This window comes from Crocodylus siamensis, chromosome 3 (assembly GCF_052110815.1).
Source record: "Crocodylus siamensis isolate JL-2025a chromosome 3, ASM5211081v1, whole genome shotgun sequence".
Taxonomy (NCBI): Eukaryota; Metazoa; Chordata; order Crocodylia; family Crocodylidae; genus Crocodylus; species Crocodylus siamensis.
The window spans coordinates 98,756,670-98,778,561 of NC_143397.1; the positions used below are offsets into that span (position 1 = coordinate 98,756,670).

Genomic DNA, 21,892 nt, shown 5'->3' on the forward strand with positions numbered 1-21,892 from the left:
GCAGACGTTCAATACGTGTTCTGTTGTTCTGGTGTGTATGTGTGCATTTTGGAGTACTAGAAAGCTTTGATCCAGGCTGCTCAAATTCTTATCGTGGCTTAGTTTTTCATAGAAAACCACAGCTTTGACTAAACAAAATTCTTCATGAAAAGCAGCTGTGCTCATACCTGCTTTCCATAGACAAATAGAATGTCAAGTTGAAAAATAAGCGGCTGAAACCCATTTATTCCCACTCAAAAGACAGAAAATGTTGAGCGTTGAACATCCTATAACACATCTACATGTTTTGGGGGGGAAAAGGCCATTTTTGCACGATATCTAATTTTCGTATCTTCTTTGGATTTGGGGGCTGTCCTCCTCTCAGGGCCCTGTCTTTCAGCTTTGCCGACATGTTTCAGTCATTGCCTCACTTTACTATTTGTGCCTGCAGAGAACTGGTTAATAGGCAGGCAACTGGGAGAACTGCCTGGGGCCACATGTCACCCAGTATCACTGCACACCAGCTCTGCGTTCACCAGCCTACTGCATCAATAACCAGCTCTCCAGGAGAGGTCTGTAAGATCGCTGTGCTGGGCCTGTTTCTTCCTCAGGGTAGAGGCCCAAGCGTGTAGGGCAGCGGTGCTCAACCCTGTGCTTCTGCAGGCCAGGAGGTGTGTGGCTGGTCTGCAGGCCAGATCAGACCCACCTGCTGCCAGGACTGGGGCTGGATGCACCCCGTCCCCGTGCCGCTGGACGGGACCTCCGCTCTGCCCCTCAGCCAGCCCCTGCACACCTGGCCGGGGCCCTGCTCTGCCCCAGGGGCCTCTGGCAGCCCCAGGTGCCCAGATCACTTGAGCTGGCGCAGAGGGGCTCCCCGCGGGTCCTGAACCGTGGGTATTAACGCTTGCACCCCTGCCCTGCCACCATACGTGAGGGCCCCAGGGCGCGGGTAAGGGCTGTCCTGACCCCTGCACACCGCTGACAGCTCCAGGGTTTCCTAGCAGCTCTCTCCCTTTACTGAGGGAAGGAATTTCCCAGCTCCCCTGCCCCTCCCCCTTCTTGCTCCGCCCCCCGGGAAGCCTTTTTTTCTCTTTTCCAGCCTTGTTAACCCCCCCGCCTGCAGCCGGGGGAACGGACCCCTGCGCGCACGCGCTGATCTACAACCCACCCCTCCTTTCGGCTCCCTGGACCGAAAAACAAGGGCCGGGGAACGCGATGGGCTTGCCCGCGCATGCGCCCATTTGGCCACGCCCCCTCCCCACTGGCCTACATAAGCCGGCGGACGGGCGGGCCTGTAGTTGTAGGCGGTCGGTTCACGTCGCTAGTAGGTAGCGTGCGCGAGCGGGCAGGCGGCACGATGGTGAAGTGCGTGGGGACCCTGGTGAGTGGCTGCTGCGCGGGGGGCGCTGTGGGCAGCTCGGCCTGTTCCCGCCATGTGCGAGGGCGCCTTGCTGGGCCAGCTCAGGGCTGCGCCTCGTAGGGGGTGCTGGCTGAAGGCGGGGCAGAAGAAGGGGGGGCTGGGGAGGGAAAAGGGCGGACACACACGTCCCCCCTCCCTGAAATAAGCCACTTCTGGGAAACGGTCATTCCCTCCGCGCACCTTCCCCTCCCCCTGTCCCAACTGCAGGGCAGGTCGCCTGAGCTCCTCCTCCCTCTGGCTGATCTTCAGCCTCATTTTCTGCCTCCATTTCTCTATTTACTATGAAGACTCATCTGGTTTCCATATATATATTTTTAAAGCATGCTCTGAGGGCTCTTGGGCTTGCTGAATAACTGTCCTGCTCTTCCCTGTGGATTAGGGAGAGCAAATCTCTTATTTTTCCTTGTATAAAAACAGTAGCGTAGGCTGGTGCAGCACGAGGTGGCCTGCTTTGGTAATCCTAATGATTTTGGAGCTGTGGGTGCCTCCAGGCAAGAGCTCCTTGCTGTGGGCTCAGGTGTGGGAGGAAAGGCAGGGTGGCTTATCTAGGGAGAAAGGTGAGGATTTGGTCCTGAAACAGCAGAAGCTTTTGACTTGATCTTGGCAAGTGTCACATGAAATAAATCACAATTCAGAAAAATGCAAGCACAGCTAATGTTATCAACCAGAGTTGCTGCATGATTAGGGCTCTAGATTAAATCCTTCCTGGCACTTGCTGCTACTCTGTAAGACCTCCTGCACTGCTCTAATTGGGGTGGAGAGGAAAAATCCCCCCCATTCACAGCTATAAAAGACCAATTTAATCCTCCAGTCTTTGTAGTTGACATTTTCTAATTTATATCTTAACTTCTGACTAGCGGAACTGGGTTCTTTTACATGATTCATCCTGTGGTCACATGGCAAGCTATTTAGACACTTTTAATCCATCTGAGTATAGCGTTCAAGGGCCACTCATGTCAGCAGGTAACTGGCATTAAAGGGCTTTTGATTTAAGACCAGAAGGAAACTGGTAGATGAAGATGCACGATGGTTGCTAACTCAACTAGCTGATGAGCTAAACTTCTTTCACTCATACATTCACATCTCATTCTAAAGGAATGCACTGAGTGTACTATCTTCTGTCTTGGTAAATATACACTAGTAATACCTGAAGGAGGTAGACAAAAGTAGGAGTAAGTATTAAATATACTGTGAGCCCTGCTATTTGGCCCCAGTGCTGCCCCTGTGTCTGATGCCCCGTGTGGATCTGGCTTCTCATGGTATAGGGCTGGACTGGGCCCACGGACTTCCTCTCCTCCCCCAGCATACTTGATCCAGCTGGTCTGTGACCCAAGCTGCATTCAGCGCAGATCTCAGAATGCGTGCTGGGTGTGGCACAGTCTGGTCAAAGTGGCAGCTGCACTGCATGCAGTGGATACCCAGCCTGTGCCAGTTAGGTGTCATGTGCAGGCCAGATCCTGGACAGGATGAAGCAGGCACTGCATGCAGTGCCTACCCTAGGGTGGCTATCCCTGCTGCTCTGGCTGGATCATGCCACACAAAGCACTTACTCCAGTTGCACTGGGATCTGAACTGCAGAAAGTGCAGGTCCTAGATGAGCTGCTGCAGCAGGTATGCTGAGACAGGGCCAGAGGGTCAGTGACAAGGTGAGGGAAGCCAGATAAGTTTGACTTCGTGGGCTAAAGGGAGTGGTGAAGAAACTTGCTTTCCTGTGCATAGTTACTCAAGCATCACTTGGCATGCATATACGATGACTTGCACAGATATAAGTAATAGAGTCTAATATCAATTTGAGCTGCATATTTATCAGGGTACTGATGGAGATACCTCTTACTGTGGTATATAAGGTCAGTGTTTTAAAATACTGTATGATTAAAGAACTAGACAGGTGCATTTAAAATTGCACTTCTAGGAATAGCTGGGTGGAAAGATCTCCTGATGTACCAAAAAAAAAAAAAAAAAAACCTGATACAGGAAGTCTGTGCATTTTTGCTTGGATTATACGAGATTGCCTAGAATAAAGGAGTTTGCTGGAAGGCTCTGAACTTGTCAGTGTATAAGAAGAGTGGCATGGGGGGGGAAATCCCTGCTTAACGTATTAGATCTGTCTGATCAAGCCTGACCACTTGTACTTTTTCCTCTACTAGTAACCTGCATGCGTTATTTATCAGGAACATGTACTGTAACTCAAGTCTAGAGCCTGAAGTGGCATCTTTTGACTGTAGTATCTGCCACTATAATTTGGTGGGGAAAATGGGTTGACTCAGAGCTTAGTCACCTTCCATTTTTTTTAATTGGATAAGCGATGGGAAACTCTTCAGTTCTGAAGTTCAGAATTTATGATAATGCTTAAATTTAGTTCATATTGGCTTCCAGTCTTTATTTAAATGCAGTTTGAAGCTGGCAACCTTAAGGCTTAAATTTGTGGAATTAAAGTCACTTGAATACTCTTTAGCAGCAAATAATGTACTTTCACTTAAGACTGAAAACTGTTTGCTAAACTTCTAGAATCACACTTTTTTTTTTTTTTTTTTTTTTTTTTTTTAAGTACTAAACCATCTTCTTTGTGTGATATTGTCTTAGACCAACTAGTTTCATTAATTTTAATTTCTTTCAAAGCTGAGACCCAAATTTTTTGAACTTTAAAAGCAGGAGACTTCCCTTTCCTCCCCCACTTTAATAAAAGCTAAATGTGGAGACTGGAAAGCTCCAAGTTCTAATACCTTGATGTGGTAGCCACATTTAATTCACTAACTGAAGATGACACTTTCCCTCCCCCCTTCTGGACATTTATGCAAAGCGTATTTTGCTAAACACTTTTCTTGTATATCAGCATACCTAAAACTGTGCTGCCCTGTTAGTTAAACAAGTACAAGATATGTTAATAGAAACTTGGAATACAAGTCTAACTTTAATCTAATACAGCATAACATAAGAGACTTTTAAGAAGACATCATTATTTCCTGGAACTTAATCTGAACAAATGTAAAACTCTAGGTGGCATCATGTCTACTCTGCTGTTGGCACAAGGTATTAAATTAGTTACAAAAACATTTTATTATTAAACTGATTAGCAATGTGGATGAGGTAAATGTCTTATTTGACGCTTGTACAAAATGTCACCACTACTTTGTTCTTCATAAGCAACTCTCAGCTGCTCTAAAAAGAATTCTAAAGTTCAAAAACACACTGGTCGTCAAGAGGCAAATAACTTGTATTCACTTGTAGAAATTGAACTTAATGTTTTTAATTTTTATTCTCTCTCCTTCTCTTCCCCTGCCCCCAGGCTGAATTTGAGGCCGAATTGGCAGCAGCTGGTGATAAACTTGTAGTTATTGACTTCTCTGCTATATGGTGTGGACCATGCAAAATGATCAAGCCTTTTTTCCATGTAAGTAACTGGCAAACAATACTCACCTTACTAATTTTTCAATGGTGTAACCCTCCCCCCCCAATTGTAGTGCTTCAAAACTACTTCATTGAGAGGTCTGACAAGTCCCCAGCTGACATGGTCAAGAAGACTTCTGACCTTGGTGCAGTTTGTAACTACATCCCTGACGCACTAGACATTTTTAACCATTTCACATGGAATAATTTTAAAGAACATGCTTAAGTGAGACTTTCTTCTAACTTCACTGTGGCAAATGACAGGGTCAAGAGAATGTAAATAAACCTGTCCTAGTTGACACCAGAGAGCCTTGCGTTGGCTGTCTTTAGAAGCCCATCTGAAATACTGATGTCATTCTGAAATTGTAATTAAGGCTAAAATGATAGTGATGTTTTATATTGCTATGTGGTCATAGCTGTTCAAACCTAGAATAAGTACCTTGGATTTTGATTCCACTAAGACAGCAGTGTCAAAGTTGTTCAAGGCCTTGGACTGAATCCATACTGCAGGGTGTACTTCTGGGCCAGATCTGTAGGGCCAGCAGCAACTGCAGCGTGGCTGTCTGTGTGGCCCTACATGCTCCCTGGCTTCTAGTACCCTGTTGGAATAGTGTGTTGATCACACACTTGTTTTTCCAATCTGCAAAACTTGTAAATGCACATGGAAAAGCAAAGCGGCTCGACTGTATCAAGTTTGGGTCCATTCCCTTTTTGAAATGGAGATGGACTGTCTCATGAATAACTCTTGCTCAAATGAAGAGGTGGGGGGGAAAGGAATACAATGTTAACTTTAAAAGCAGTTCAGTAGCAGGGAGATGACCGTCTTGTAAACTAGATCAAACTGGAGAAGAATACATGTACAGCTATAAATCCTCAACTGACCTGCCTGTATCTGGAAGGTTCTAAACCTTAATATTTGTGTGTCCCTATAGCCATCATAATACTTCCAGAAGAAGTTGTTGTGAGACTTAATGATTTGGAGGCAGAGCAGGGAATGCCCAAATAAAATCCTCCTCCTAATCCATTGTGATTGGAGATGGAAAAGTAAAGTCATGAATGCTTTGGTGACTATCACTGACACTAGACTGTTAACTGAACTCTGGAGACCAGAATTCTAGCTAGTAAAATGGCACTAATGGAAATGGGACTTCATTTAAAAAAAAAAAAAAAGGGGGAAAAAAAAAAAAAAAGGGGGGGGGGGAGGATTAGTCTTTCCCCACAATATGAGAGACTAAGCTGTTGAGAACAATGCTTGGTTGGGGGGAGTGTTTAATAAAGGTGCAGCTATAACCCTAAACTCTGTTTAAATTTTAGGGACTTGTGGAAAAATATAAAAATGTAGTATTCCTGGAGGTTGATGTGGATGATGCTCAGGTAAGGTCATGAATTACTTTTTCCTCTATACTAATACTGTTGGTCCTATAACTCCTGACAATAGAACTAGATTTTTAACATGCAGTGTAATAATTTCATTACTGAAAATGGGTAGTGTTACTCTTGCTCTTGTATCTTAATAGCTTTACAAGGCAAGAAAGCTAAGGACTGTCTGACCTTTCAAGAGTGGGGGTGTCTTATGTCCTCCTGGGGAAATGTTAAATTATTTTAGTGGACTTGTACTTGTACAAAGCCAGATTGATTAAAGTTCAGATGCACAACTGTCTGGCAGACTCCATAGTCTTTAGCACCTTTCTTCCCCATGCCTGCAGTAATGAGATGATTTCAGCTGCTTTACCAGGACTGAACTCGGATTTATACTTCAAGATGGCAAGTGTTCAGTCCTGGTAAGGCAGCTAAAATTTGCTTGGCCCTTACAAGAATCATAGAATCAATGAGTGGGAAGGGAAGTAGATGGATCAAGTCCAACCCCCTGCCATGGGCGGGAAGGAGCACTGGGGGTGGTGGGGTCATAAGACCCCAGCCAGGTGCCTATCCAGTCTCCTCTTGAAGACTTCCAGCGAAGGTGAGAGCACCACCTCTCTAGGAAGCCTATTCCAGGCTCTGGCCACCCTTACAGTGAAGTAGTTCTTCCTAATATCTAACCTAAACCTGTCCTCCCTCAGCTTGTGGCCATTGTTCCTGGTGACTCCAAGGGGGGCCCTGGTGAACACACTTTCCCCGAGTCCCTGCTGGTGGCCCCTGATAAGGTTGTAGGCAGCCACAGGATCCCCCTTCAGTCTCCTCTTGCAGAGACTGAAGAGATTCAGGTCCCTCAGCCTCTCATAGGGCTGGCCACGGAGGCCCTCAACCATACGAGTGGCCTCCTCTGGACCCTCTCCAAGTTCTCCATGTTCCTCAAATGTAACGGCACTTATCTGAGCGTGGTAAGCTCTATGCCTTGATCACTTAATCTTCCCACGAACTTTGGCTTTACTAGAGCAGTACTGTTTCCTTTTTGACTTCAGTACAAATAAACTGATGGCATGTCAAAAGGCAGGCAAGCTGTTTAGCTACTGCTATGAAACAGTACAACCACTTGCAGGGACTGAGTCCAAGAGCCAATGTAAATTCAACTTTCTCCTTTCTGCTGTACTCTTTTAGGATTGTCTAACTTATCCCTGCTTCTCCCTGGAAGCTGTGTCTTTGCCAATATCCACTAAGTTTAGAAACGTTCTCGGGGAGGGGGGGGGAATAGAGTAGGAATGCTGCATGGCTTCAGCTTTTTAATTTGTATCAATATCAGAAATCCTCATTTGGCAAGATTACATATTGAGGGAGTTCTTACAGTGCATGTTCTTGAGGCTTTTTTGTACAAAGTAACAGTGTATTGGCTGTCATGCAATCACTTGAAAGGGCACTAAATACCTATGTCTATGAATCTCACCTGACCTCTGCCAAGGAATACACATTTCTCAAACTCTCTCTTGTATCCATTCCCTTTGCTGTTAAGCAAGAGCTTACCCAAGGGTTGTCCCAACTGCCCCAACAGGATTTTTTTTTTTTTCCCTTCCTGTTGCACTAGTTAAATTTGATTGGCTGAGACGCATAATTTGAAATAACGAATGCATTGCTGTAAGCTTCAGTTTTTAAAGATTCTTTTTCTGGCCTCGGACACTTGAGCAACAACTTTTAGCAGGAACACTTCTTGGAATTTGGTAGCTCAACCTATTGGTGGAGTACACCTTCACAACTTGCTTGGAATGGGGCCTGACACAATGAGGCTTCCTGGTAGCTGAGTGGACCCTAAAATCCTGGGTTTGTCAAACAGTCACCCAGAGGAAACTGGAACTAGTGACTTGTACTTTAAGTGAGTGAGCTCCTCTGAAGGGTGCTGCAGAAAGTGCAAGCAGGTAAGTGGATAAGGGCAGGTTCTGGCTTTGCCTGCCTGGCTACTCTCCTGCCCCTATTACCTGGCTCCTTTGCAAAGACTCTGAAATGGGGGTACTGCTCAATTTGGATAAACTTGGAGGTGTGCCTTGATTCTGAGGGGTGCCTCTTCTTTAGATTTAGAGCAGTGGCTCTTAATTTTTAGAGAAGATGAGGAGACTATAGCTTTTATCTATGACTGGTAGACTCCACTGAATGTACCCCTTTACCTGGTAGCAAGTGCATGCTTAGCTCCAGTCTGTCCTCTGGCAGTTTTTTTTTTTTTTTTTCAACAGACTGCTTTCTAGCTGTAACTAAAGTTCTATATCTTAAGATTCCAGTGAAACTTCCTCTCTTCTAGGATGTTGCTGAACATTGTCAAATCAAATGCATGCCGACATTCCTGTTCTACAAAAGTGGCAAGCGGGTAAGTTTTCACATTCCTGGTGGAGCAGGTGTGGGAAAACAGCCCAGGGAAGGAGAGCACTAGTTGCTAAAATGTTTGAATCTGAACCCAGATCAATAGTAGCTATATTTAGGCCTAGAAAGTATTCTTAAAATGTAGATGATTGCTTTGCATGATCTTTTGGGGGTAGGGAGGAAGAATGGAATCTGGTTTCATGTACCAAGAAAGTCTTCTGAAGCTAAAGATGCTCATTCATGTTTTGTAGAACTTGTATCAGTTTCTCAAGCAGTAGAGCTTGCTAGCTAGCCTACTTGTCCACAATTCAGATGACTTTTTTGAACTAAAAGTGCAAGGAAGTTAATATACCCTGAGACCTAGATTTTCTAGCCAAGAGTAATGGGTTGCTAGAACATACTTAACAAAAACAACAAAAAAAAAAAAAAACCCCCACCAAAAACATTTAATAGCAAATAAAAAAAAATAAAAAAAAATAAAAAAGCAAACTACTTATTGAGTCCTGGCAATAGTTGCATGCAAGCTTTTTTGCTGGGTTATCTAAACTTCATACATCTCTGAGTGTTTTGGTCCTACTGTGTGGTATTGTGCACTTCCTAGTCAACACGTTGGACTGCCAAGCCCACTTCTTTGGATCATGACAGTTTGCAGTGTAAGGACACAGTTGAGAGCAGTGGACTTGCTGGGCTGGGACCTGCAATGGGCATGGAGACATGGTTCTTAAGAAATGTTTAACTTGGTGGGTACCAGACTCTAAAGTGTCCCAAACTCTGAAAATGCAGCTGGAAAGCAGGAATAGCCATCCACCCCCAAAGGAGTATAATGGTGTAACTGGAAGTGATTTGATATTTGGCATTTAATTTATCACTTTTCTATTTAATAATAGAGCTAAAACGCATAGCCTGAAAAAATTTCTCGTTGTAGGTGAAGGAATTTTCTGGAGCAAACAAAGAAAAGCTGGAGGAGATTATTAAAGAACTAATGTAACGGTGGATCAAACAAACAGTGTGAACAAATGTTGACTGTTTAAATTTATAGCATGTAACTTTTTTCTACTTAAAGACTGATCACGTTAGCTCAAATAAATATCAAAATAAACTGTCCCTTCAAACTGTAAATGAGTACAATAAAATGATCAATTCTTTGTCTTCAGCTGTTGTGTGCAGTACTTGAAGCTTATATAAAAGCCTGCCTTTTTACTGCAGTTTCCAAAGGATAAATTGGGTGACACTGCCCAAATATGCCATAATGTCTGGTGAATGTTTTAACCCCTTCAAAATGTCCCCTATTATGAGAAGGCTGGGGAAAGAGGGAGCAGGCATCCTGACCCTTGTACCTTGTTCCCCTGGCACTTGCTTCCACCATTCCTGTGCTTCTCACCTGCACTGCTACATAGCTGACCTGTGCAGTACCAATACCCATGCAGGCTGGTGTCTCACGGTGCTGGATCCCTGCCCCCTCCTTGCTATACTACTGCTGACTCCTTCCCACCTTTACAGCCTTCTTCTGTTAAGAGGCTAGCTAATTCAGATGAGTATCTGGCCAGAGCTGCAGTTCATATGTCCTGTCTTCTATTGTAAAAACAGCCACTTGTACAGCTATTGTTGAGCATAGTAAGAGGAGCTGCAGCAGTTAATAACATAGATCAACCACTAAGTTTCCTCTAGCCTGTTAAGAAGTAACTGTTCAAGTTCCACTCTTGTACTTGGGGACCTGGTCCGAGCTTAAGACCAGATCAAGTTAACAAAAATCTGCCCTGCCTGTGGGGCTATACCTTTAAGTCAAAGGTATGCTAATATGCAGTTGGCCCTTTGATAAAGCTAGATTGTGGATCTCCACAGTCAGAAAGAAAAGCTTAAAGCACAAAGATCATTCTGTTCCACCAGCCTCTTACCTCTAGAAGAAAATGCAACTCTGCAATCCATAGTTGATAGCTTGGAGACATTTCATTAATTGGTAATTATAAACTTAGTAATATATTTTTAAAACATCCAGTTTGTTTATTTATCATGGGTACAGTGCAGTTTGCTCTAAAAATGATGTTTAAAAGACAACTGACTTAACAACCTGGTTAAGATTTGGTACTATTCTCCCCATATGCTGTTTCTGAAACTAATTTAACCTTTTAAATGAAGAATTTTAGAAGCTTTTGCTGTGATCTGCAGCAAGCCTGTTTCAGGTTTGCCTTGGGATATTTGCCAGTAGGCTTCTTCTCAGTGCAAACCTGATTCACTGAAACTAAGGGTACCTCTGGTTTAGCAATTCCGTATCAGCAGTGCAGTCCTGCAGACATCAGATAAGCAATTCAGTGCTGCTAGGCAATTGGTTGGATTACAACTACAAAAATGCTAGCTCATAGGGCCCAGAACCACTTAATGAATTTATACATTACTGGCAACTAATGGTTGACTACCTGGTAATAAAACTGAAATATGTCATTAGTACAATCTCCCTTTAGGTTATAAATCTTACCCATATAAAATAGTACTAGAAAAGTATCTATATTGTACTCCATGATGAAGCGGATCACGTTCCCTTCACACTTTCAGTATTGCTTTTCCAAAGTTGTCTCCCTTTAGCATGCCCATGAAAGCAGCTGGCATATTTTCAAATCCTTCAGTGATGTCTTCATGGTGCTTAATTTTTCCCTATGTGCACACATACACACACACACAGAAAAGGGATTTTACTTCAATTTCTAGTCATTCACTTTTAATGGTAGCTTAAACTGTTCCTCATTGTACCTTCCTTTGTTTCTTTCCCTGTATTTTGTATTCAGATCACATGATATTTGATATATTGCTGTGTGCATTGCCTTTCACAGCATCTGATGAAGTGAACTCAAGTTCAAACTCTCAAAAGCATATACTATGCATCTAATTTACCTGCTCTATAAGATGCAACTCAAGCCTACTTTCTGCTTGACTTCAGATTAGCATGACTAACACCCTGCCCTGACTTAAACTGTTGCCAGATCTCTTTGACTTGCATAACCACAAATTTTAAAGCAAAGGAAAGGTGACAGCCATGTTAGTTTGAAGCCAGGCAGGAAGTAGCAAAGAGTTGTACCTTGTAGGCTAGTTCAGGCATCTATATCCTTCCTTCTTTCAATGTTTTAAAATAATATGCTATATCTGTAGCTGGTGTATCTTAGGGTACTGGATAGTAAAATTAAGTTATATCAGTATATTGTCTAAGAGTTCTGCTTTTAATGGCATGTCCACTGCTCTTTTTCCACCTGATGCCATAGTTCTTTTTGGAGTGACAGGCATTTCTAGAGCAGCCTAGAAGAACCGTCTTCAGGAGTGGAGTAAATATTAAAGAAATTCTACAGAGATACACTTTGTCCCTCTGCCCTAGTAATACAGCAAACCTCAAGTGTTTCTAAGTCTTGAATCAGGCCCTCTGCCTAAAACCATGAGGCTTGAAATAATCTTTGGGTACTTTTTGACATTTGCAGCTTTTACAGTTCAAACTTACCAGCTTTTTTCAGTAACCATGAGGGCTAGAAACTTATCTTTCATTTAGAGTACTACATGAAGGAGTTGGGCTTTCCAAGTGCCACACAGCATGAAGCTTTATACTATGTCTCATCATTTTAAGAGGAAAGAAGTGTGTAAGAGAGAAATTGTATTCTCTCTAAACAGAACATTTTTATTGGCCAGAGGCTGAATCAAAGCACAGCATGGAATGTAATTGTAATACAGTATACTTGCATGTATACTTAGGGATGTTCCTTGCTACCTACTCAGCCTCCTTTTTCAGCTGGTTGCCCATCTAGCAACCAAGCTGTATTTGACGCTTGGTTTCTTCCTCTTGGGTGCAACACATCTTAGTTGTAGAGATCCATTGTATTTTCCATACTGACTGTGCAGCCTGGTTTGGCCCTACTCTCACCTATGCTTGAGGCACGGAAAAACAGCTTCAGACATGGTTCATCTGTTACAAAAGACAAGAGTCTTTGCACAGAAGAAAATGTCAACCTGAGCTGACAAATTGTACTATGAGAAACCATCATCCCTTACCTCTACAACCCATTTTAACAGTGCCTTCAGACCTTCCTCACGCCTGTTGTCCCAGCGTGAGACAAGAAATCCTTCCATGCAAAGCTCTTGAAAGATCATTGGAGTTTGCACATAAGGTCCTGAAAGAGAGAGGAACAAGTAAAATAACAGTGGTGTTACTTCTGTTTAAAACCCAAATAAGTAATAAGGAGAGGCCTTTCCAATTCAGACGCTGATAAAGTGAGGCTAGTCAATGAGTAACCAACTCAAGGCTGCATGCTTGACTTATTCAGTGAGATCATTCAGTAAAGGTTTTGGGTTGGTTTTTTTTTTACATAGAGACAGCCAGGAAATTTAAAGGCAAAATACCTAAAGGTGTGAAGTTAAAAAGTGCATTTAAATCTGTGTGAAGGATTTGTTTAGGAGTAAAGTGGCTTTAGTTTGCTTTTGCTTTGCCCTAGGGAGATTTAAGGCAAAGTTTCTTGCACAACAGCTCAAATGCTTAATCTTTTTTGAGGGGGAAAAATCTCACAAATCTTGTTTTTTAATGTGATGTACATATATATACATATATAAACCCAACCTGTCCCCAGCAGTAAAGGGTTACATTTTCAACAGTGCCTACATGGACTTGGGAGCCTTAGAAACCCAAGTCTCAGTGAAAAATGACAGGATTTGTACTCCAAGGTACTTTTGAAAGTGATGTAGGAAGCCTAATTTTCACTCCCAACTCCTACTGACTTCACTGGGGGTTTCACAGGGCAAGAAGGAATCTCCCAGGTCAGGTGGGGCCAACCTTTTTGGCAGACATACCACAAAGTTAGGCCCATACCAGCCCTGGGTGCAACTCCAATCCCCTACTCCTGCCTGATTTGCTCTTCTGCTTTCTGCTGCCTGTCCCCTCCCTGATCTGCTGCATGGCACACAGAGAGGCTGCCTGTGCCACCTGTGGTACACATGCCACAGGTGGGTCGCCCCTATCCTAGGTCATCAAATCTAGTTCCTGCTGTTGCAACTGCATCAAGTGATCACTTCCATAAACTGATCAAGCTCCATTAATCCAACATAAACTTATCTTGCAATAAAAGTAATATGGAACCATAGCAGAAGCAAGGTCTACTAAAACAGTTATGGGACTGATTTTATATTAGTGAGATTCCATATCAGCTTTGAAGTATTCTAAACAAGTATTCTCAAGGTTCAATACATAACAAAGGGACACAAACAGCCATGTTTGCTCTGCTGTAACATACTGTTGGTCCTCAGCAGTGTTCTGGGGACTCAGGCAGGTTTGTGGAGCTTGTCCCACCCAAATCAACTACTCATTCTAGTGAGTTTAAATATGGGTAAAACGTATCAAGCCAAGTAATCAAATCCTCATTATTAACAAGTTGACCAACCTGTCAGGGAAAAGAACGTCTTAGCTAGGTTTAAAAACTAAGTTTCAAAGAGAACATAATTTTCTTGGTTAATCTGCAACTAGGCCATTTAGCAAGAGCTGTAGTTCAAAGCTAAACAGCAAAGATTTTTAGCTGAACCTGCACTGCATGAACTCAATTACCAGGCTCAGCTTCAAAAAGCTTGCTAAATAAGGCTAGAAAATAGAAATATGCCTAATAGGTTATTTCAATTTCATTACTAATATTAACATGAAATCTATTTTGTAGGGTTATTGGGTGTACCTTACTTATCATTAAGCAGAAATGCCTGTTTCTAATCACTTATATAGGCTGCACTTCCCCTAAACCAGATCTAGCTGGTAAAAACCACTAAATGTCATTAAGTGACCCTGAGCCAACTACTCTTAGCCTGGCTTTCTCTTGCCTTGAACTCTTCTCACATACTGTATTTTATTGCCTGCTCATGTCCAGCAGATGCGAGCAAATGCTATAATATATCATCAGTCTTAAACAGCTTAGGGCCTATTGCCCCTTCCTTCCCCCAAAAGAACCTGACAGACAAAAACAAGATGCATACCTTTCTGGGGCTCTTGGGCATTGTATAGAGAGATGGCTCCACACACTGCAATTCTCCCATATTTCTTCATCTGTTTGAGAGCAATGTCTGAAAACTCTCCACCCACCTAAAGTAGCCAGAACGTATCCAGCACACAAAAAAACACAGAAAATCCACATTGAGCATGCAAAGACTGATTTGTTAAACACTTCAGCACATAAAATGGACCCAGTGAGCAGATGGAGGTGATTTAGAAGCTTCTGACAAGCTAAGTTAGGTGTTTGCAAGATGAGGCACTTGGTCAATGTTTATCATATCCTCTATTGTATTCGGTCTCCAGTGATCCTCTAAAAGCCAGGGACTGACTCAAGTGGCAAATTTCAGCTCCAGATCTTAAGTTTCCCAAACTTAGGGAATTTGGGGTTTGGAAGTACAGGCCCAAACTCACTTCTGCAATCAGTTATGTCACAAACCCTATTTTTGGCACCCAGATTACTGCGTCATACTTTGTAGAATTATGACATAAGTCTTGCTCTGAAGGGTAAATCTAAATTAAATAAACATGTCCCTTTCCTATCCTCCCTGACTTACTGTCCAAGCAGCAAGATGAGCATCTTGGTGCTAATATAATTAACTCCCATTCATAGGTTGTGTCTATATAGATCTATATCCATATATTAGTGGTGTTTAATTTTAATCATGGAAAAATGTGGATTTTGGGTTACTTTTTTAAATCCAAAAATTGGGGATTTTTTTTTTTTTAATCAGAGAAAACCAGAATCCCTGCAAGTGGCACTCTTGTTAATAACTCCAGTACACTGTTGGCTTTTTTTGGTAACAAGAGCACACTGTTGGCTCATATTCAGTTTATGGTCTACTGTAACCACCAGGTCCCTCTCTGCAGTGGTAGTCAGTCATTCCCCAATCTATATTAGTGCACACAGTTATTCCATCCTAAATGCAGCACTTTGCACATGCCCTTGTTGAATCTCATCTAACTGATTGTGGGCTATTTCTCCAGTCTACCATTCTGGATCCTAGCCTTAGGGTGTCTGCAGCACCACACAACTTGGGGTCATATACAAATTTGCTAAGCTTGCATTTGATATCATAATTCAAATCACTAGTGAAGATATTAAACAACACAGGTCCCAAAACAGACTCCCAGGGAACCCCACTTGATAGCTCCTCCCAACTATACATCGAGCCATTGATGACTACTTGTTCAGTATGATGACGCAACCAGTTATATAATTATCTAATGGTACTTTTGTCTAGTCTGTATTTCCTTAGCTTGTTGAAAGCAAATGTTGTGAGAAAATGTCAAAAGTCTTATTATAGTCAAGGTATACCACATCCACTTCTCTCCCCCCATCCACAGAACCTGTCACCTTGCCATAAAAGGAAATCAGGTTGGTCAGATATAACTTGCTCTTGGTGAATCCATGCCATTTCTGACCACTTTATTCTCCTCTAAGTGCTTCACAATAGCATCCTTGAAGACCGGCTTCATGATCTTTCCAGGTACTAAGGGCAGGCTGACTGGGGCTCTAGTTCCCTGGTTCCTTCTCCTCCTTTTAAAGGTGGACCCTATACTTGCCCTTTGCCAAGACTTAACCCAACCTCCACAAGTTCTCAGGCAATTGCTCTGAAATTATCTCAGCCAATTCCTTCAGTACCCTTGGATGTATCCAATATGACTCTGCCTCCTTGATAGCATCTAGCTTCTCTAAGTAATTCCTAACCTGCTCTGCTGTTACTCTAGGCTATTTGTCTCCTGCCCTGTATTTGCTGCCAAAGATCATTTGGTACCTTCTTCGTAAAGACTGATGTAAAATATGCATTAAATACTTCAGCCTTTTCTGCTGTCTTCCACATTTTGTAAGAGTCTATGGTATTTCTGCTCTTCCTCTTATTTTTGACATACTTTTAGAAGCACTTTTTACTGCCTTTTATGTCCCCTGCCAATTGCATCTCAAAATGCCTTGGCCTTCTTAATCTTCTTCATGAATGCCTGTGTGAAATTAATACTCTTCTCTAGTAGTATGACCAAATTTTCACTTTTTATAAGATTCCTTTTGGAGTTCCAACTCATTGAAGAGATTGCTGTCTAGCCTGGCTGGTCTCCTATTGCACTTCCCATTCTTCCATCACATCAGGATAGCTTGCTCCTGTGCCCTTAAGAGGGCATCCTTAAAGTTCAGCCAGCTTTCCTGAACTTATTTTCCCCTTAGACTTGCTTCCCAGGGGATCCTACCCACCAGTTTCTGATGTTTGGTAAAGTCTGCTTTGCTAAAGTTCAGTGTCCTTATTCTGCTGCCCTCCTTCCTTCCTACCCTTAAGATCTTGAATTCTATCATTTTGTGATAGACCTCTTCAAGATCTAGAGGTCTGTAAGGACCTCCAACAATTTCTCCATAAAAAGCTCTCTGCCCTGTCCACAAATGAAGGCAACATTTGAGGAACTTGGAGACAGGTTTAAAACCACCATCCATCTGGCCTGTGCTTAATCCACGGGATATCCAAGCCCTCCTTAACCAGAAGAGAATGGTTCTTTCTGTTCAGCAAGATGACACCTCATCTCAGCAGAAGCAGACATACCAGCTCCTCAAAACTGAAGTTCAAAGGAAGATGCAGGAAATAAAAAAATCAGTGGTAACAAGTTAAAGCCAAGGAGATCCAGCTCTATGCTGACAAACATGAAATGCATAGGTTTTTCCAGGTAACAAAAGCCATTGGTGGCCCAACTTCCTATGGTCCTACTTCCCTGCAATTGCAGGATGGCTCAATAGTCCTTAAAGACAATGAAATTATCCAAGCTAGATGGAAAGAGCACTTTAAGGCACTCCCATCAAGTCCATCAACTAGCACTCTGGAAGGGGATCCCTCACCAATCCTATTCTAGAAGAGGTCTGGGGTGCCATCAAGGAAACCAAGAACAACAAGGCTACTAAACCGGATGGCACAACTGCTGAAATCTACAAGGCTGGCAGTGAGGACCTGGTACTGAGAATGAATTTATTCTTTGAATTTGGAACAATGAAGAGGTTCCTAGGGACCTGAGGCATCCCGACATGGTGATTATATTCAAGAAAGAAGATAAGTCTGTGTGTGTGTGTAATCAAGCTATTATCCCCATTTTCACAGCAGGGAAAATGCTCACTTGCAACCTTCTAAACCATCTTTTACTTCTTGCTGAGGAAGTCCAGCTGGAATCTCAGTGTGGTTTCAGACAATCCTATGGGAGCAACTCACATAATCTTTGTTGTCTGCCAGGTCAAGGAAAACTGTCGGGAACTATGTCAGAACCTGTATATGGCTTTCATTGGCCCTGCCAAGACCTTTGACTGCACAATAGTGAAGCCTTGTGGAAAGTACTGGCCAAATTTGGATGAACTGAAAAGTATATCAAGGTCTTGAGGCCCTTCTATGACCATATGACTATAACCATTTTATGTAGTGGATCAGAGACAGATTTGTTTGTCATCCAAATTGGGGTCATGCAAGGGTGCATCATCACCCCAACTCTGTTTTCCACCTTTTTTGACAGTCATCCTGGTTCTTGTTAAGGACTGCCTTCCTCCTAGAATTGACACTGAATATGGAAGAGATGGTGGGTTCTTCAATCTGAGTCATTTTCACTGAAAGACCAAAGTAATCAACACAAACAAGGCCATGTTGAAGGCATACATCAAAAAAAACAGATGCTGACATCAAGAGCTGGGAGGTGCTGGCTGCCAAATGACTCCAATGGCACCATAACTTCAACCATGCAGAATCTCATTTTGAGGTAAAGTGCCTTGCCCTTGAAGCAGAGAAGAGAAAGCAGAGGAAGGAAAAGGAGAGGAATCCCAACCTGCAGACTGCTTTCTCCTGCAGAAAGAGCTACAGCTTCTGTGGACGGAATCTATGGCTCAAGGATTGGACCCCTTAAGTCATCACAAGACCCACCAATGAGCCATGGTAGAGATCATCCTTGAATCGAGGGATTGTCAAGGGATTGTTCCTTCATACCCTTAAGATCTTAACCTCTATCATTGCAAGGTCATTGCCACCCAAGTTACCTTTCACCTTCACATTTGCAACCAATTCCTCCTTGGTTATGAGCAGTAAGTCAAGCACTTCCTTCCTTTTTAATCTCTCTCAAAAAGTTATCCCCAACACGCTCCAGGGAATTGCTGCACTGCTGTGTTCCTTTCCCAGCTGATGTCCCAATATTTAAACCCCCTATGACAACCAAGTCCTGAAATTTGGAAGCTTCCAAATGTTTAAAGAAGTCCTCATCTACCGTCTTCTCCTGATTTGGAGGCTGTTGCCAACAGCCAGCATGACATGCCCCCTGGCTGCTCTGTCCATTGAGATGAAAGTAAAAGGATGTGGCAGAGTTTGGGCACAAGAAAGGAGGCCAGAAGATGATCAGTACTGAGATATCAACTGGTCAAAATCTTGAACATAAAGAAAAAGAGTTTGAGATAGAAGGAAAAAGGTGGCAAGAATGAGACTCAAGGAAGGAGTGACATGATCAGAACAAAGGACAGGGAAGGCAACTATGACAGTGACCTGTTGAAGAAACTGCAGAAGAGGCTGCAGTAGTTCAGATGAGAAATGAGATTAACAGGTGGGTGTGTTTTATAGACACATCTAACAAGAATTCCTTCAAGTCTGAAAATACTAGCTTGGGTTACTGGTTCTAGGTGCAACTGTTACTAAAGGGTTCAACACAGGGACTGATTCTTGCCTTTTCAGTTACACTTGCTTTTCATAGTTGTAAATGGCTATTAAATGTCCTCAAATCAGATTGCCAATATTTTGCTCTCACTTTGTATGGTTGTAAATTGCTACCCAATGTGACAGGCAGTGGAGAGAAGACCCTAAGACCAGCCAGTGTGATAGTCTAGTATGAAAAGAATCAGGAATTACTGCTGATATTAGTTGCAGTCTATACCAGACATAAAGCACTGGAATTATCATAGTTTCAAATCACTCAACAGATAAGGGAGGGATAATTATTTAAACAGTGAGAAAAAAGGGGAAAGCTAGTTTTATTATGTAGCAGTCTTTCCAAGCCCAGTTTTGTAACGTGCTCTGTGAAGCTTGGGAAAGTTTCATTGGCTACAACTTCTTTTTCCATTTGGTTGGCAAACATAGAGGTTTTTTCCCTGTGTTTCTAAACAAAGATTTCTTCATTTTGTTAATTTGTGCACCAGCTGCACCAGTGTCAGCTCACTTTGGAACAAAAAAAAGATTGAGAGTACTGTTCCAAAACTAAGCAATTTCCAAATGGCATTGCTCAGTGCTTCAGGAGAACATTAAGGGTACAGGAGTTCCAGGTTTCTTTTATTCTTACCTCCATTTTCACCTTTGTGATTTTCAGTACTTGTATATCTAATTTTACAGGCTTCTCCCCCCCAACTCCTCACATTTTGATTTTGCTGTCTCATGGCTTGCTTCCTTCTGCATTTTACAGGCTGCATGAGTTGTAGGGAAGCTATCAAGTTTTACATTTAGTTTTGCGAAAGAGTGGAAATGCCCTGCTGCCTAAGGAATGCTGAATAGCACAGCTATTGTTCAGTAAGATAGACTTTAATAGAAACAAAGGCTACTTTTCCTAAACACTCATCCAACAGCTACTGAACAAGTCAGGAGATAAAAAGTAAAACATTGCTGACAAGAATTTAATGATGTGATGTGAGATCACATAAAAGGGAGCCTGGATTTTAAGTTAGCCAGTTTAGATGCACACAATAATTTGACTTGTCCTGACTAGAGCTTTAGAAGTTACTAGTTTATGATGCTAAAATGATCTAGTGCCCATGGCCTAACATACTTTAAAATCCTACTCTAGACAAAGCCCGAGTGGCTGGAACGACCTAAAACAGAATCACCACCAATGAGATCTTGAAATGTGTGATTATTGTCCTTCCCTGTCCCACCAAAGAAAGGGAAACATCTAAGATACCACTGCAGGCTGGTGGAAGGGGAAGGGAAAGAGATAAGTCTTTAGCTAATGTAAACCAGTAGAGCATTGCTGAACTGAATGCATCTACAGCCATTTACTTTATCTAATCATCAGACCCGGACTGAATTCTGTAATTATCTTCTGGGATGAAGCCACAGTCCTTATAAATAAGGATTTGTTATTGCTGACATTTTAGGGACTCTGTCATGTGGCCTAGCGCGGGAAGGGGAAGTGGAATGTGACAGCAATAGCTGAACCTTTTCTCCTTAGCATGTTGAGTGGTGCCAAAATAAAAAGGGAGATGGATGGGAAAGCAAGTGAGTAAGAAACTCTTTAAAGAGCAACTAACTGCCATGGATTCTGTGAGTTCACTGTTTTTCCTGGGAAAAGGTCAGACCCTCATTTTCTTAAGAAAGGCAACCTTTGCAGAGGCTGAGGGAGGCAGCAACATTGAGGGAGAAAAAGGAGGCATGGAATCTGCATTTTCAAGTCAGCTGATACTGGGAGAAATGTTTTAAACACTCATTCACTTAAGAGTTTCACATAGGCTTTTGTAGTAAAATTAATGGTATTTTGATTTTTTGAGATAATAGATTGCTATTTGGTTCTTTTTTTTCTTGTCTTGCTCTATCAATGTATATACCATGGTACTACATGCTAGCCAAGGGTGGGTAAAATATGGCCTACGGACCAGATATGGCCCACCAGGCCATTCTATCCCTCTCACAGGGCCCCCCAAAAATTTAGAAAATTAATATTTATCTGCCCCTGGCTGCCTGTCAAAGATGACAGGACCCAGGGGCAGTAGGACCCAGGGGAAGCCACAGCAGACTTCTGCAACAGCAAGGCCTTTATGGCCCTGCACCCCCACAGCTGGAAACCCTTGCCTAGCAGGGGCTTCTGGCCTGGGACCATGGGGCTGTTTGTGCCTCCCTGTGCCAAAGCAGGAAATTCAGGTAAGGGCGGGGGGGGGGGGCAGGGGAGGAATGGGGGTGATTGCTCCAGTCTTCAGGGACATGCCAGCTTCTGCTGAGTTCTGCAGTCTGACCATGCAGCTAGGAGCTGCGGGGTGCAGAGCAGCCAGCGGGCGGGTAGGAAAGTGGGCAAAGAACCGGTGGGGGTGGCAGGGAGTGAAAGCGAGCAGGCGTGTGGGAGCACAGGGCCTGCACCAGTGTCTCAGGGCCAGCACTGGCGGGGCCCAGAGTAGGGCGGCTGGAGTGTGGGATGCAGGCTGGCAGGAGTCTGTGGAGCTGGGTTGGGCTGCACCAGCAGAGAGAGAGAGAGAGAGGGGAGCCTGCCTAGCTTCATAGAGCCCCTGCTGGACAGGACCCCATGCTCCTGCTGCCCTGCTATGGGCCCCACTGGCGCTGGCCTCAGGACACCAGCATGGGCCCCATGCTCCCATCTGGTTGTCACTGGCTCCTGTTCACACACTCAGTCCCAGTCCCACTCACCTCAGCCCC

At 43.2% G+C, this 21,892-nt stretch overlaps 2 protein-coding genes across 4 annotated transcripts in view; one reads left to right on the forward strand and one right to left on the reverse strand.

Annotated features, from left to right (window-relative positions):
* The first annotated feature begins 1,204 nt into the window (after positions 1 to 1,204).
* LOC149868573 (thioredoxin-like) lies at positions 1,205 to 9,662 on the forward strand. Its single transcript, XM_090038844.1, has 5 exons — positions 1,205 to 1,360; positions 4,686 to 4,790; positions 6,101 to 6,160; positions 8,451 to 8,516; positions 9,435 to 9,662. Exons 1-5 carry the CDS (start codon positions 1,211 to 1,213, stop codon positions 9,495 to 9,497), a joined length of 444 nt encoding a protein of 147 aa, XP_089894970.1. The 5' UTR covers positions 1,205 to 1,210; the 3' UTR covers positions 9,498 to 9,662.
* Positions 9,663 to 10,487: 825 nt separating this feature from the next.
* Positions 10,488 to 21,892, reverse strand: part of PTGR1 (prostaglandin reductase 1) — a 33,512-nt gene continuing 22,107 nt past the window's right edge. For all 3 annotated transcript variants that reach the window (XM_090038841.1, XM_090038843.1, XM_090038842.1), the window contains exons 8-10: positions 14,492 to 14,597; positions 12,536 to 12,654; positions 10,488 to 11,158 (exon numbers count right to left, since the gene is read on the reverse strand). In XM_090038841.1, the coding sequence (XP_089894967.1) occupies positions 11,048 to 11,158; positions 12,536 to 12,654; positions 14,492 to 14,597 (336 nt within the window). In that variant the 3' untranslated portion in view covers positions 10,488 to 11,047. The remainder of the gene's footprint in view (positions 11,159 to 12,535; positions 12,655 to 14,491; positions 14,598 to 21,892) is intronic.